At 44.2% G+C, this 16,542-nt stretch overlaps 1 protein-coding gene across 1 annotated transcript in view; it reads right to left on the bottom strand.

Moving 5' to 3' along the window:
* Positions 1-1,056: 1,056 nt before the first annotated feature.
* The window catches only part of LOC146073200 (adhesion G protein-coupled receptor E1-like), a 61,318-nt gene continuing 45,832 nt past the window's right edge, over positions 1,057-16,542 (bottom strand). The window contains exons 12-17 of the mRNA XM_083180385.1: positions 15,792-16,027; positions 13,494-13,554; positions 12,560-12,651; positions 8,082-8,250; positions 6,744-6,842; positions 1,057-1,919 (exon numbers count right to left, since the gene is read on the bottom strand). Of these exons, the coding sequence (XP_083036511.1) occupies positions 1,824-1,919; positions 6,744-6,842; positions 8,082-8,250; positions 12,560-12,651; positions 13,494-13,554; positions 15,792-16,027 (753 nt within the window). The 3' untranslated portion in view covers positions 1,057-1,823. The remainder of the gene's footprint in view (positions 1,920-6,743; positions 6,843-8,081; positions 8,251-12,559; positions 12,652-13,493; positions 13,555-15,791; positions 16,028-16,542) is intronic.

Below are 16,542 nucleotides of genomic sequence, written 5' to 3'. Positions count from 1 at the left end.
TTGCAGGACATAAAACAGAGAGTTGTAGTAAACGGAGTGCAGTCAAAGGAGGGAAAGGTTAACAGTGGAGTACCCCAGGGATCTGTACTTGGACCAGTGCTTTTTTATATATTTATTGGTGATATTGCAAATGGCATTGAGGGTAAAATGTGCCCTTTTGCAGATGACACAAAAGGTATGCAACAGGGTAGACACACCAGGAGGGGTAAAACAAATGATTTATGATCTAGGTACTGTAGATTAGAGGAATGGTCAAGAACATGGCAACTACAGTTTAATGCCCAAAAAATGCAACATCATGCACTTGTTGACACAAGTATAAGGTCGATGGTGTCCAGGTCAACAGTCAAAAGGTTGACATAGGTTTTTCACTTTTTTTGTCCCAAATGTCAACATGGTCGACATGGACACCGTTATAGGTGCAACACATCCCCTCCCATGGCTCACTGCGCTTGCTATGTTGCGGGCACACTATTATATTCTCCCTCCATGCCTTAGACAATGGTAAGGCATGAAATACCACCTGTCGGCCTTCGGTAGTAGACCCAATGTATGTCGACCTTGACTGTGCTGGCCTATCTACCGTATACCTGAGGCTCTATAACATTTCACACCTTCTATTGAAAAATGGTTACATAATGATATAAAAACAGTACTAATTTTACCAATAAACAGTATGATTAAAGACTTGGTGGACAGACGCAATAAATATACAACTGTACTATAATACAACAGCTTCTTTGGCTTATCACAATAATATGCTTGATGTATTTATTAGAGAACTTGGCTGTGTTCCAAATCTAAGTATTTCTATTCTGGCACAGATCCTGCTGGGAGGGTCTGGAAATACGGAAACATGAAAAGGAGTATATATATGACTACCAGAGCAACAGATATATAGTATATCTTATAATATAATATCGCCCAGACAATATTGTATTTTCTTAATTTTTAGATATAACAATGGTACATTTTTTTATATGTCCTTAAGGCCCATACACACCAATATCAGCATCGGCAGGGACCGCACTTGCCAATGCCGCACGCTAAGGGGCCGACAGGGGAGGAGAGTGACGGTTATGCTGCTGCAGCATATGACCGTCGTTAACGAGGTCTCCCTCATCCAAACATATTCGCACGAGTGCGCATCGTTAATAATGTACAGTGTACACACTGGACGATATGGTTCACAATAGTAAAGCTCTTTCTAAGTGATATTGTGACCAATATTGTCTAATGTGTATGGGCCTTTATTTTTTTTTTTTTCTTTCAGGCTGCTCTTACTGGTTCTGGTTGATACTGTAGATCTACAGTTTGAAGATAGATAGGGAATAGGTCAAGACCAAAATGTCAACATGGTCAAAAGGACAACATGCAAAAGGTGGGCATGCAACAGTTTGACATGCTCAAATGGTCTACATCAGGCATTCCTAACCACGGTCCTCAAAGCACCCCGACAGTGCAGGTTTAGTGATTTCCAGGCTTGTCCCTTGAGTTTTTCTCTTTTTTTTTTTTTTACTTTATCATTCTTGACCATCCATATGGACTACAATTGAGAATGGTGAAGTGTTCTGAGCAATGCACCAGATCTGAAGCATGGTGATGGAAGGGAGCCAACCGAGGTTACACGTATTGGGGTCCATATCATCAGGCGTCAATTAAAAAAAAAAAAAGTGAAATAATCATGTTGACCTTTCATCATGTGTTGACATATTTTCACGTTGACCTTTTGAAAATGTCGACCTAACGCATGTTTATCTAGACACTTTCTCTCCAGACTTTTCTCTCTTACTGGGCTGTTTGTGATATCCATACAGAAAATATTACAGGCGAGTAGTTGATTTCTGCTGAGAAAGATCATTTCTTAAAGACTTCTCCATCTGCACAATTTCGGACTTTGGTGCTTCAGATGCTTCACTCTGCAACAATGTAGCAATATATTATCTGACATGTGACATTTGTTATTTGATCTGTGACTTAAATTGCTCAGTGTACAGTACCAGAGGCTTTCTCCTGCAGTGACTCTTTTCATCAGTAACCATCGCCCCGTACACATATCCCTGCCGATATAGGCTAAAATCACCTTGAGTGTAAAGGGCAGTAGCGCACGCAGGGGGAGTTTCTGAGTACCAAGAAACCCCCCCAGGAATCTAAGGGCCCTAGTCTAAAAGCTGAGGGTCCCCTCTTTCCATGGGTATAAGAATTTTAAAAATCGGCCCTGGGGAACTGGAGATATCTGAGTTCAAACGAGTGGTCCCCATCCAAGCCTGTTATTTGCTCTTCCCAGTCAGATATTTCAGGTTCTGTCTGTCTGAGGGTATATTCCAAAATCTGGGACTCTCCTCCTTTAATGTACACTAGTAGCTTGCCTCTACTGTGCCCAGAACCAGAGATATCAGCCTTCCAGTAGCTGGTTACTGCTCCAGCTCCACACACCTAGTATGTAGTTTTATATTCTCATTGGCGGATTGCTCTGCCTCCTGAACTCTGATCCCCTAGTCCCCAGTACCATTTGGCAGGTGGGATTCTCTAGTTTTTAAATTCCATTAAAAGCTAAGAAATCTAGTTGCAGAAACTGGAGATATCTGCAGTCAAGCAAGCTGTCCACCCACCAGAACAGGGGCGTAACTATAGCACCGCAGCCCCCGCCACCGCGGGGGGGCACTGTGCATGTGGGGGTGCCGGGGGCTGCGGTGCTATAGTTCCCCCCCCCCCAATCCCCCGCAGACTTACGTATCTCGCTGGTCCCGGCGGCTCCATTCTTCTGATGAGGACCACCACAAAATGCCCGCCCCCATATAGCACACTGTTCTCTGAAACTGTCTGCTGTATGGGGGCGGCCATTTTGTGGTGGTCCTCAGCAGAAGAACGGAGCCTCCGGGACCAGCGCGATAGGTAAGACTGCGGGGGAGGGGGTTAGCATAGGCGGCGGGGCGACGGGGAGGCCCGTGGGGGGGGGTGCTTGACGGGGCGTGGGTATGGGCGCCCCCCCAACGGCGGGGGGGCGCCCAAAACGTAGCTACGCCACTGCACCAGAAAATTATGAATAATTAGCCCACTCCACTATACACCCCTCCTCTGCATATTAAACATCCTCTACCACCCTGGAAGTTATGCATCAGGAACCCTTCATTCAGCCCAATGCCCCCTTCTCCCACCCAGTAAAGGGGTAATTAGTGGAAATTACTGATCCAGGCCCTACATGATGAGCGGTTGATATAATACCCCCTACCACCCGCGGGATATCAAAGCTTCCGCTCATAGCACCCCCTACCCCTTCCGCTGGAGGATCGATAGGGGCCCCAATATATGCCCAGGGGTCTACACTGCTGTTAAATATTAATATATTTATTATTATTATTATTATTATTATTATTATTATTATTATTATTATTATACATTTGGTATACAGGTATCTATAATACTTGAACTGACCCGGCATATACTGGGTCACCTAACCCTTTCAGACCGCACTTTGGAAACGGTATATTGCCGTTTTTTTACCGTTTTAAAACGGTAATCTGTGCGGTCTGAAAGGTACAGATCCAATTAACCGGTTTGAAAATACTGTTTTTTCAAACCGGTTAAAATGCAGGGTCCTACCCGTTTCAGACCCAGTATTTTGGTATCAAAATCGGGTCTGAAACGGTATTTAGGACCCAGCCAATGAACTGGGTCCTAAATTCAGCGCAGTGAATATATAATGAGCGCTCATTAAATATTCACAGCACTGGAGCCGCCCCGCCCCCCCGCGCGCGTGTTGACCCCCCCCCCGCGCGTGTCGACCCACCCGCGCGTGTCGACCCACCCCCCGTGCAGCCGGTACCTTCGTTGTGGATCCCGGCAGTGCAGTATGGTCGGAAGCACTCGTAAAAAAAAGTGTCTTTCAGAAAATGGCTGCCCCATACGAAAGACAGTTTTTTAAAACAGGTTTTCCTATGGGGCAGCCATTTTCTGAAAGACACTTTTTTTCATAAGTGCTTCCGACCATACTGCAGTGCCGGGATCTGCAACCGAACTCAGGTACCGGCTGCACGGAGGGGAGGGGGGGGAGGGAGGCGGCGCTGAAGGCTGCACTGGCTTTGACCCTGTATTTGGAAAGTTTCCAAAAACGGGTCTGCCAGTGTCAAAAAATCGGCACTTAAACGGTAATATACCGTTTAAGAGGTGCGGTGTGAAAGGGGTTTTACCTGGCAGACCCGTTTTTGAAAACGTTTTCAAATACAGGGTCAAAGCCAGTTATGCGGTCTGAAAGCAGCATTAGTGTCCATCTCCATGCTTTGCTCCCTCTGTGGAAACCCCCTTCTGAAAATCCTGCGTTTGCCCCTGAAGGGGCATACACACGTAGAGATCTGTGCTAAGCAATTTTGCTAAGCTATTTTGCTAAGCAATTTTGCTGGTGTCAAGATCTCCCATGGGGAGCACATACACATGAAGAGATTTGTGCTAAGTGATTTTGCTAAGCGATTTTGCTAAGCAATTTTGCTAAGCGATTTTGCTAAGCGATTTTGCTAAGCAATTTTGCTTAAGCAAAAAATGGCAGGGTAAAGGTTCAGAATGAGAGATTGTGACCAGTATCTCTCATTCTGTACACACAGAGAGATTTGCAGTCATTTGCTAAGCAATCTGACTAGATTGTGACTGCATACACTGACTTAGTTAGCAAGAGATATTTAATCTCTTGGAGCATACATACACGGAGAGATCTGTGGTTACTTTCTAAGCAATCTAGTCAAATTGCTTAGAAAATAGCACAAATTTGCTCCGTGTACACCCCTTTAGGGGCTTAACAGTTATTAGTTATTACGCTCATTTATTTACAAACACTTGGAGAAGACAAACCAAAACTCTTACAAGAATATACAGTGTCTATCAATGGGATGCTACAATGATGTGATATCCAGTCAATGGGTCAACACTTGGAAAAAGTTGAAATTGACAAAAGGTTGACACAAGCAAAAGGTCAACATGGCAATGGTAAACAGAGGAAACATTTGAAACAAGTTTTTCATGATTTTTTTTTTAAACTGACTTGTTATTTCTTCATGATCCAAGTGGGCATAGAGTTAGGATATAATAACCATGGCGAGCACATCGAGCCATGCGAGGTAACGCAGTACACTAATATGTGTACACTAAAGGGGTTATTTGGATTCACTCGGAAAGGCACAATCACTCTCTAATGGACAAATCCATGTGCACTGCAGGTGGGGCTGATGTAACATGTGCAGAGAGAGTTAGATTTGGGCAGAGTTTGTACTTCAAACTGATATCTATATTGCAGTGTAAAAATAAAGCAGTCAGAATTTACCCTGCATTAGAGAGTGATTGTGCCTTTCCGAGTGAATCACAATACCCCCCAAGTACAATAATGCCCATGTCGACAGATGTCAACATAGACACACAAAAATGTAACTGTATGTCGACCTTTTCTGGAGTCGACTATTTCAATGTTGATCTTTTGCAATGTTGACATAGACCATGTTGACTTTGTTCATATGTTGACCTATTGCGTATCAACCAATAGTGGTCAAACCATTGACTGGTGACTCAGACCCTGTTGTCCTAATTATCCACACCCCAATAAAGTAACACAAATAATGTATTACTGGCCAGAATGGATTGTGTGATGTGAGTATTGCTAACATAATTTCAATTGTTATCTCTTGTGGAGTTTGTATATTATCCAAACGCTTATATGGATTTCCAATAGGTACTCCAGTTACCTCCCACAATCCAGAAATATACTGGGAGCTTAGTTGGGTCCTGACAAAACTATTAACCTTGTGTATCTCTTCTGCATGGATTACTACTGTAGCTCCCATTCACTATTACAGGACTTCAGTCGGGCTGCTCCCATCCTATGGAATGCCCTTCCACACACAATAAGACTCTCCACTAGCCTCCAAACTTTCAAGCGTTCCCTGAAAACTCACCTCTTCAGGCAAGCCTATCATATTTAAGTTCTACACGCATAACCCTCTGAGGCACTTATGTATTATATAGCTTCCCTTCTGGACTTGTAACTCGGTGGGACTGCTATGCTATTACTGGTGCCTGTCCTTTTTGTTTCCCTCCTATATCCCTATAGATTGTAAGCTTGCAGCAGGGCTCTCCTACCTCCAAGTCTGTCTGTTGTTACCCAGTTTGTTTTATCGCTGTTTACTATTGTAAAGCGCAACGGAATCTGCTGCACTATATAAGATACTGTAAATAAGAACATGTTTGTGTGTTCTTTAAATGTGGTAGAGAAAATAGATTGCAATTGGGATAGAGACTGATGTAATATTCCCTGTAAAGCACTGCAGCATCTGTATGCATGCTCCAAATAACTGTCAATAGCTAAAAAAAAATATTAATTATTGGGGTTGTGTCAATTAAATAATGGGAAATAATAGTCACTGAGGTCCAATACTATAGAGTAGCTCTGGATTAATATATTGTTCTAAATATATCATTGTGTGCCAAAATGTTATTAAATCCATCTACAACTGGACTTGGATGGTTCTACCAAGGGCATAACTACCATAGGTGCAGGGGGTGCAGCTGCTATGGGGCCCAGAGCTGAAGTGGCCCATCTTTACTGTCTAAGTAATATGTTTTACATACATTTATCCCCACCAGTTGCTACATAGGGGCCCTTACAAACTTTTGCTATGGGGCCTACGGATATCAATTTACGCCCCTGGTTCTTCAACAATATTATTTCCACACTGAGATAATAAGAACAATGTTAGTCTTACAAATTTCATGGCCATGGGTATTGTGCTGCCAGACATAACCTCAGACTCTGATTTCCTGGAATGGAGCCTACGGAAGACTCTGCTGTATTCCTCTCTTACCTGTAAATGTGACAAGAAGATCATTATAGTGATGCGGTGTTGGGGCCTGAGGTCATTATGGCCATTTTTGCTGTTTTAATTTTCTTCTCAGTAAACTGACTCTAGAACGTGTGCAAATGTGCTAGTGTACGTGTGTATGTTTCTGTACTGTGGCAAAGAAATTCGTTTGTATACACCACTGGAACAGTGAATATATCCAATAATTGTATGTTGTTGCACAATATGTCAGCACCATAATATGTAATATTATTATGCTGAAAATGAAGACGCAGCAATAGATGTTGAAGGAGGCCATGAAGTACAAGATGAATAATAATTCTGAGGAATTATATGGGGGGGTGGTGTTGTTGATATCATGGGTACAGGTGGGGAGGGAAGAGTGGAGACCAATCAACTCAGCTTTGCCGGGTCCAGTATACTAATCATACATATAGCACTTCAGCCCATGGGAGTTATTCAGAACTAATGAGAGAGAGAGAGAGAGAGAGAGAGAGAGAGAGAGAGAGAGAGAGAGAGAGAGAGAGAGAGAGAGAGAGAGAGAGAGAGAGAGAGAGAGAGAGAGAGAGAGAGAGAGAGAGAGAGAGAGAGAGAGAGAAAGAATTGAGCGAGGCGTGTTGAAGCTAAAATCTAAATTTCAGTGTAAAAATAGAGAAGCCAGTATTTACCCTGCACAGAAACAAAATAGCTCACCCAAATCTAACTCTCTCTTGCTCTGCACATGGGGGGTGCTTAGCGAAATACAGTCCGAGGACCGATGTTGTGGGTATGCACATGCGTATGGGCGAAGATACACATGTGCAGACCTGGTGCCAGATGCACTAAGCTACAAAAGTGAAAAAATGGAGAGTGATAAACAACCAACCAATCAGCTCCTACCTGCCATGACACAGATAGTGTTGGAAAAATGTAATGGAAAAGCTGATTGGATGGTTTTTTATCACTCTTCATTTTATCACTTTTGAAGCTAAGTGCATCTGGCCCCCGATGTGCGGACGCCATGGGCGAGTATTACATTCGCATGAGCAGGGGTGGGAAGGGGGTGGGGAGCAGACCGGAGCAGGGGAACGCCCATCGTTTTATGGGAGTCCCCACGAAAATGCTGGGCTATAATGAAGCAACCATAGGCAGCACCCCATAGGGAATGGCATAAAAAAGGGAATTTATTTAATAAACAACCCATTTAATGTTAATGAATGTATGGCACAACACAAATATAATGACAGTTCTTTGTCCCATAACCTGGCGATTAAGAAGACAGTGTATGAAGAAGATGTAGACTCCCTGGAGACTATTGCAGACAGTGAAGATGTAAGACATCACAGTGACTCCACTCCCAAACTGGAAGAGGCCGACAATCCAAGTGCAGCCCAATATGAAGAGCTGGGACATAGCCTTGAACGTCAGCAGTCTGTGTGTAGAAAAGAGGCAAATTATTTCCATGCAATTACTGTACAAGCACAAATATGGAAATTGCAAAAGCCTAGGGCGGCCGACAGGGGGACAACTGTACCGGGCCCCAGCCTCTAAAGGGGCCCAGGCAGCTGCCCACAGTGGCACGGCATACCCCCCCCCCACTGCCCCGCACAAATGCCCCCACCCAGCGCCGGCAGCCAGCAGCCAGGATCGGACAATACGCAGTGCAGCATGCAGAGCGCCAAGCCTAGGATACAGAGAGGCTCGGCACTCTGCAGGCTGCACTGTGCAGTGAGTGATCCAGAGACCCGAGTCCCAGGAGAAGATGCTGCTGCGCCGCCGTCACCACCGCTGGTAAGTAATTGGGGGGGGGGGGGTGCCGGCACACGAAGGGGGTGCTGGCGTGCACGAGGCTGGGTGGAAGGTCAGTCCCGGGCCCCAACATTACTCCCAACATTACTAGTGGCGGCCCTGCAAAAGCCTAAATATATAATAGAATTGATGTATACATTATAGCTGTCACCTCAGAGTCCCGATACAATACAATCATGTAGCTGACTTCTCATATGATTGTTGTAAGCACATTTTGTACTCTGGCCCTCTTTAGTAGTGATCTCTTGTAATCAGGAAACTGGGCAGATGGAGAACTGATTCTTAAATGTGCAGAACGATTCCTTATACCCCTTTCACATTGCAGCTTTAACATGGTATATTGCCTTTTTTTTTTTTACTGTTTTAAAATGGGTACAGCTGCAGTGTTAAAGCTCCATTGTCAATTTAACTGTTACATAATACCGGTATTTTGAAATGTGTTAAAAGCAGGAACCTACGCATTTCTGAGCCGTTTTCCCTGCAGTCTGAACAGCCCAGAAATGGTATTTGCTACAAATGATAACACCACAAGGGTGATAGGTTATCTCCCTGCATGATCCCCGCCCACAAGCAGGAAATAAACAAAGGGGATTCATTGCAAAGAAGCACTGCTTGGACTTGTTGCTTGAAGCAGGTTGAATCTGAAAGGTACAAAAACGGTATTGAAACTGCAATATACCATTTACAACATGCAATATGAAAGGGATTTAACTGGCTTTTGACCCGTTTTAAGACACGTTCACAAAAACGGGTTGAAAGCAGGTTTGCAATGTGAAACCAGCATTAGTAAACACAGGCAGCCCTCTGGACGCTGCATTCGAAGGTGGGAATGTCAAGCACTGACAGAAAGGGAGCATGTCACTCCATTTTTCAGGAGTGGCTTCTATGGAAGCAGTAGTGATGATAGCACTGTATACAGCAGGACGCGTCTATTGCATGCTGACACCAAATGTTGCGCAAGTGATATGAGATGTATCATAGGATGCAGCATTGGGTCAAAGCAACTTCTGTTGGGTGGCTTGCTGCACCTCTAGTGTTTCGCAACCTACCCATCGCATCAAGCCTCCATTTTTCTAAATAGAGCCAGTTGCAGCACCGGTAATGGCATCAGACCATTCCTATCGACTTTTTGTTTCTTCTCCTGGGGATAAGCCAGGAGAAAAAAATTTCAAGAGTACTTCTGGGGCGGGGCCAAGCACTGGCGTCATCAAGCCCCGTCCCTATCCGTAGAAATGTCACAATTTGTGGTTGTACGCGGAGGGACTAAAATTACATCATTTTAGCCCCACCCTTTCTGCATACACCTGCAAATGCAGGTATTAAACCAGCAGATTAAGAGGATGCTGTGGTCCAGGGGCATGCAGGAGGTTTGCCAACCCTTCCAGGGGGCTGGAAAGGGAAGACAATTTTTGGGAGCCTCACGGCCATTCTGGGATGGTAGGCAAGTATGCATCAGACTGTGATCAATGACAGTCTCCTCAGCAAGGGCGTAACTACCATAGGTGCAAGGGGCACAGCTGCTATGTGGCCCATCGTTACTGTCGAAGTAATATGTTTTACATACATTTTTCACCATCAGTTGCTAAATAGGGGGCCCTTACAAACTTTTGCTATGGGACCTATTAATATCTAGTTACGCCTCGTGCCACCCTATATACTTTGGCCTAATTCAGCATGGATCCCTAATTAGACAATTTGCAAATCAATTTTTTTATCGACTGACTACTGTTAGCATTGCACATGCATTATAAGAATTACTGGCTACTGTTAGCATTGCACATGCATGATAGGAATTACTGACTACTGTTAGCATTGCACATGCATGATAGGAATTACTGACTAAAAATGCAAATGGTTTGTAATCAGATCTGAAATCACTTCTCCCCCATAATGACTGTTCATATAGACTTCAAAGTTCCATTCCTAGTTACTGCTCTGATTCTTGCAAAACCCTTTGGGGGGAATTTATTAACAAGGGAGTTTAATTTCAGATGAGCTACGAGCAACTAATAGCAACATCCCATATGAAATAGAACACACATCTTAGTAAATCCCCTCCTGTGTCTAACTGTAATGAAGGGTCTGTGAACTCTAGATCTCCCTTCTGTCTAACTGGACATGATGACCTCTTTACTACCCAGCTTCCCTTTTGGACTTGCTTTAGCCTGTTCCTGATCAATTACAGTCTATCTGCCAGCGTACCAGATACAAATAGTTTTAAGCAATTTTGCAGTCATCTGACAGTCTAGCAACATATATTTTATTGCTCATTATCTCCAGGTACGTGTCTCTGCTACTGTGTATCATATTGTATATTAATGTATGTCATACTTGTCTACCGGGAGGCTCCTGAAAATCCAGATCCCTCTCCCAGACCCCCAGAAGAGTTGGTAAGCCACCCGCATGCCCCAAGATTCCCCACCATTCCCCCCACACCCTCCTACCCTGCCGGTCAAATGCCGGCATTCACGGGTCTATGGATATGGTGCAGTGCTAAAATGATGCAAATCGTGTCATTTTAGCCCCACCTTCTCCACATGGACCCTCAAACAGCAGCATTTTTGGTACTTGTTTCCTAGCACGGCGCCCATCGGGTCCCATCGACCCGACGGACCCGATTTTCTGGCTTTTTTGGAGGTTTCCCAACAAATGTAAAATCGGGTCCATCGCATGCCATTATAATGGCATGCGACGCGACCGACCCGTTTTACATTGTAAGCATTGTATGTAATGTTAAATTCCTATGTAAAATCGATTTTACATAGGAACCAATGTTAAATGCCCCCCCATACCCAATTTTTGAATGTATACCCACCCTGATGGGTAATTTCTATGTCAAATGCCCCCCCATTGTTAACGCCACCCCACGATGAACGCCAACCCGAAGTGTGGCGAGCGGCGGTGGTACGCGTCCTCCAACCTGTTCATACCCCCACTATCCACGTCGGCGTGGAATTGATTTTATATAGTTTGGCGAGCGCAGTGAGCCACCGAGCCCGAAGCGTGGCGAGCCCCGCGAGGGGACACGTAATACGTCTGAAGAAATGCGCGTCCCCTCGCTGCGCTCGCCACGCTTCCGGCTCGGTGGCTCGCTGTGCTCGCCACACTATATAAAATCAACTCCACGCCGACGTGGATATTGGGGGTATGAAAAGGTCGGAGGATGCGTACCGCCGCCCCTCACGGGCTCGCTGCGCTCAACACGCTTCGGGTTCACGTTGATCGAGGCGTGGCGTTAACAATGGGGGGGGGGGGGGTATACAATGAAATATGGGGTCCGGGGGGGCATTTAACATTGGGGCCAATGTAAAATCAGGTCTCAGGGATCATTTAACATTGGTTCCAATGTAAAAAATCTGGTCGGTCAGGTCAATCGCATCGCATGCAATTTGATTTTTGCAACCCGATTGCATACAAATAAAATCGGTGGCGCCGTGCTAGGAAACAAGTACCGCATTTTTTGTGATGGGGTGTTCCTTGATGATGCAGGGCTCCGTCCCCACCCCCCTAAGTACAGCTGACCATCTCCTCTTGGAAGAAGAGAAAAATAAAGTCAGCAAGTACGATAAATCTAAATATAACGGATTAGTGACACCCAATACTGACACTAGTGAGTTTATGATTGCATATATGATTGAATATATAATCATCATCTGTTTTTTTGTTTTTCAGTTATGTTCTGGTTCCTTGGTTTATGGATCTGTTGGCCATATGCACTAAGCTTCAAAAGTGATAAAATTGAGAGTGAATAACAATCAACCAATCAGCTCCTGCCTGACATTGTTTAAACACAGTCGGTGACATGGCAGGTTGTAGCTGATTGGCTACACTCTCCATTTATCACTCTCCATTTTATCACTTTTGAATCTTAGTGCATCTGGTCCTACAGTATGTATCCACCTCAGATGGGCTTCTGCAAATTTTGTACTCACCGGGTATGTTTTAAAGTAGACACATTTGAGTTGAGAGATGCCAGCTTCTTCTTGAGTAAATAAAATGTGAGGACCAAGAGTGTGACGTTTATCTGCAGAGAAAAAGCTACAGTAAGTCAAAACACTATGGGGGTTATTCTGGTTGGGCGTTATTCTGGTTGGTTTGCAAAAGCAAATTCCTTCTTTAATGGACAAAACCATGTGCACTGCAAATGGGGCTTATGTAACATGTGCAGAGAGTTACATTTGGGTGAGTTATTTTGTTTCTGTGCAGTGTAAATACTGACTGCAATTTAGATTTCAGTTTGAACACCCCACACCCAAATGTAACTCTCTCTGCACAAGTCACATAAGCCCCACCTGCAGTGCACATGGTTTTGTCCATTAAAGAAATTTGCTTTTGCAAACCAACCAGAATAACCCATTATATGTAATTGTAACTGTATCTACATAACAAATGTTCTGCTACAGTAGTTAGCTCCCAGTAATGTACAGTGCATTACTGGGAGCTAACTAAGTCTCAATACACTTTGCTCAAGAGGACAGAGGCTGAAAGGTTTGTGCTGAGCTATGATTGGTGGAGCTCCTTGAATGCTTCTCAGGCCCATGGAGGACAGCAGCAGCCTAGTCATGGGAGGGTTTTTAATCAGAGGCAGCACTGGGACTGTGAGGTCTCCTACAGTCCTACAGAGGTGCAGAGGGACAAACACAGGCTTTTCATGTGTATGTATATGTGTATGTATATATATACATACATATATCCCCCCTGCAGTTACCCATTGACCAAGTTTACACTGCCTTTAATCTGTGTTTTGACAGTGTAATATTCTCCCATGCAGTTTGCGGACAGCAATGACAAGTGCAAGGCGGGAGGGGGGGCTGTTTAAAGTGCCCTGTGCCCCCCGAAGGCTTAATATGACACTGATGTACTCACAACGATAAATGCACAAACTGGCCCAAGGAAACTCCAGACAATACTGAGATGCAGCCAGCAACTGAAAGAGACAGAGATGATTTACACAGTGATCTGTCATATGGTCTAATGCCGTATCTGTCATATGGTCTAATGCCACTGCACTATTGGGATTACTTGCGATTGCAGACCTGTTTAACAAGGCAATGCTTTTAATAGCAAAACAACTTTTTATTACATAACGGTCAATATACGAAAAAATATAACCAAGGAATGCACAATTGTCAAACACATATCTCGGGATGGTTAAACACGGGAAGTGGTCCTGGTGAGGGGTGGAACTCATTTCCCTCTGCCACCAAACTTCTCCCGCTCCCCTCTCCCCATTAGGGAGAGCCAGGGCCAGTGATAAAGCTTTTGGCAGCACCCTGCAAACTAAGAGAAAAGTACTCTCACTTTTTTCTGGGGGCACAACTTTGTTAATTTATTTTAAAACTTAACTTTGAATTAGTTAGAGTAAGAACAAAGGGGGTTTAACATATAACCCTACACATGCACATTAACAAACATAAAACATGATACTAAAACCGTGACTAAAGTTCGTCACTGAAAAGACTGCATCAAATTCGGGAAAATTATCTTAATTATAACAATTCTTTGTTTTTGCAGGGATGCGATTTAAGCTTCCAGCAAATCTGCATAATACTTGAAAAAATGGGTGCCGGAAGGGGTCCCGACAGTCATTAACCCGACGTCGGGATCCCGCCTGTTAAAACACAGACGGCCGTCGGCTATTTTCCCTCGTGGGGATCCACGACCCCCATAGAGGGAGAATAGAATAGGTGACGATCGTAGATCAAACCGTGCCCGCAGCGTGGCGAGCGCATAATAATGACTGTCGGAGCGCATGATAATGACGGTCGAGATCCCGACTGTCGGAAAAACATACCACACCCGAAAAAATGGTAATGGTAACAAGAGCACAAGTGTTAATCAATATGATCGTATTGTAGAAGGTGATTGTAATCTTTTTTGCTTTAGGAATTGTACTCAGTGTAAAGAGGTTGCATCTGAGGAATTGTAGTGACTGTAGAGAGGGAGAAGCTCAAGTAATAATCAGTAGCAGAATGTTACAACGTGTATTCAATATATATTCTCATGAAGCAGGAATATTAGTAATGGCATCCAACAGACAGAAGGTAAATGTCAGGGTACTTGTTTCCTAGCACGGCGCCACCGATTTTAATTGTATGCAATCGGATTGCAAAAATCAGGTCAATTGCATCGCATGCAACCAAATTGCATGTGATGCGATTGACCCGACCAAACTGATTTTTTACATTGTAACCAATGTTAAATGGTCCCTGAGACCCGATTTTACATTGGCGCCAATGTTTAATGTCCCCCAGACCCCATTTTTCATTGTATGCCCCCCATTGTTAATGCCACGCCATGATCAACGTGAACCCGAAGCGTGGCAAGCGCAGCGAGCCCACAAGGGGCGGCGGTACGCATCCTCCGACCTTTTCATACCCCCACTATCCACGTCGGCGTGGAGTTGATTTTATATAGTGTGGCGAGCGTAGCGAGCCACCGAGCCCAAAGCGTGGCGAGCGGACGCGCATTACTCAAGACATATTACGCGTCCCCTCGCGTAATACATCATTATAATGGCATACAATGGACCCGGTTTTTAATAGGAATTTAACATTACTTACAATGTAAAATCGAGTCGGTCGCATCACATGCCATTATAATGGCATGCGATGGACCCGATTTTACATTTGTCGGGAAACCTCAAAAAAAGCCAGAAAATCGGGTCTGTCGGGTCCCATCGCATACCTTAAGTTAAGGTATGCGATGGGACCCAATGGGCGCCGTGCTAGGAAACAAGTACCAATGTCAGAAATAGAAATCAGTCAATTAAAAATAGACAGAATAATGTATAGAGAACGGGATATTCTAAGTCAGGGGAGAAGTGGGGATGTGAGGAAGGGAATTTAGTTTAGAATAGCAGATCTCAAGATGAATAATGGCCCTTATGTTGGTTCACTCACCAAGGCAACTTCCTTCATGGTTTTGTCCATTTGAAAAGGAATTTGCCTTGGCGAGTGAACCAGAATAACCCCCAATAAGTAGACACGAAGATCATTTTTACGATGGAAATTACTAGGACAAAATAAGAGCAGTGCAGAGCAGGATATATTCAGTGGGGAGAGGAAGACTGTAGAAATGGATAAGTAATGCTGAGATTTATAATAACATATACAGATAGACATGAATTCCATCCTGTTGTCCCGCCTCAGGGACAGAACTTACTGGCTGTCATTCCTGTATCCATCTGAACGAACTGCAGCTGAGATGCCAACTATGACAAGAGGGATCCCAAACCCAACAAGACAGACATATGGGAAATGAGAGCGATGAGATGTCATGTAATTCATAGCCTGCAGGTTTCGGACAGTTACGAAGAGCAGTATGCTCTCGATAGACATCCAACAGAAGGCACATAGGAAGATGAAATGCAGACATCCTGCAATCACAGAACAGAGGACCTGAGAAATGGAGAGAAAAGATTAGAATGTAACATAAGGAGTCTGGATAAGAGTTCATCAAATATCATGGGATTTTAAAAGTCAATAAATTGGCCAAATGGATAGATCAATTCTCTGAAATGGGTGTGGTATGACAGGCTGACAGTTGGGATTCTGACAGTGAGTATACAGACAACGGAATTCTGGCCGCCGGTACTCCTACATGGGCACGAGCGCAAATAACCTTATAGATCTGTGGTTCCCACACCGAGTGCCATGGGGTACTTGCAGGCTTGTCACATGATGTTGGGTCGGGGGATCAAACTAAATTATTTATGGTTATTGTGCTAAGCAAAACCAGTGCTGGTGGCTGCCAATCATAAAATATATGGACAAACAGAAGCACAACCCTGTCCACCTTGATATAACGAAATCTAAGGATGACAGATAAGTTCAATATACTTAATATTTGATGAATTTCTCAATAAGAAGCTTTTGGCATATAATGCCATAAAAAAGGCGTATACTCCAAGGTA

This window comes from Crinia signifera, chromosome 4, assembly GCF_055691185.1.
Source record: "Crinia signifera chromosome 4, ASM5569118v1, whole genome shotgun sequence".
Taxonomy (NCBI): domain Eukaryota; kingdom Metazoa; phylum Chordata; class Amphibia; order Anura; family Myobatrachidae; genus Crinia; species Crinia signifera.
Note: the sequence above shows the minus strand (reverse complement) of the source record. Positions and strands in the feature narration are given on the sequence as shown.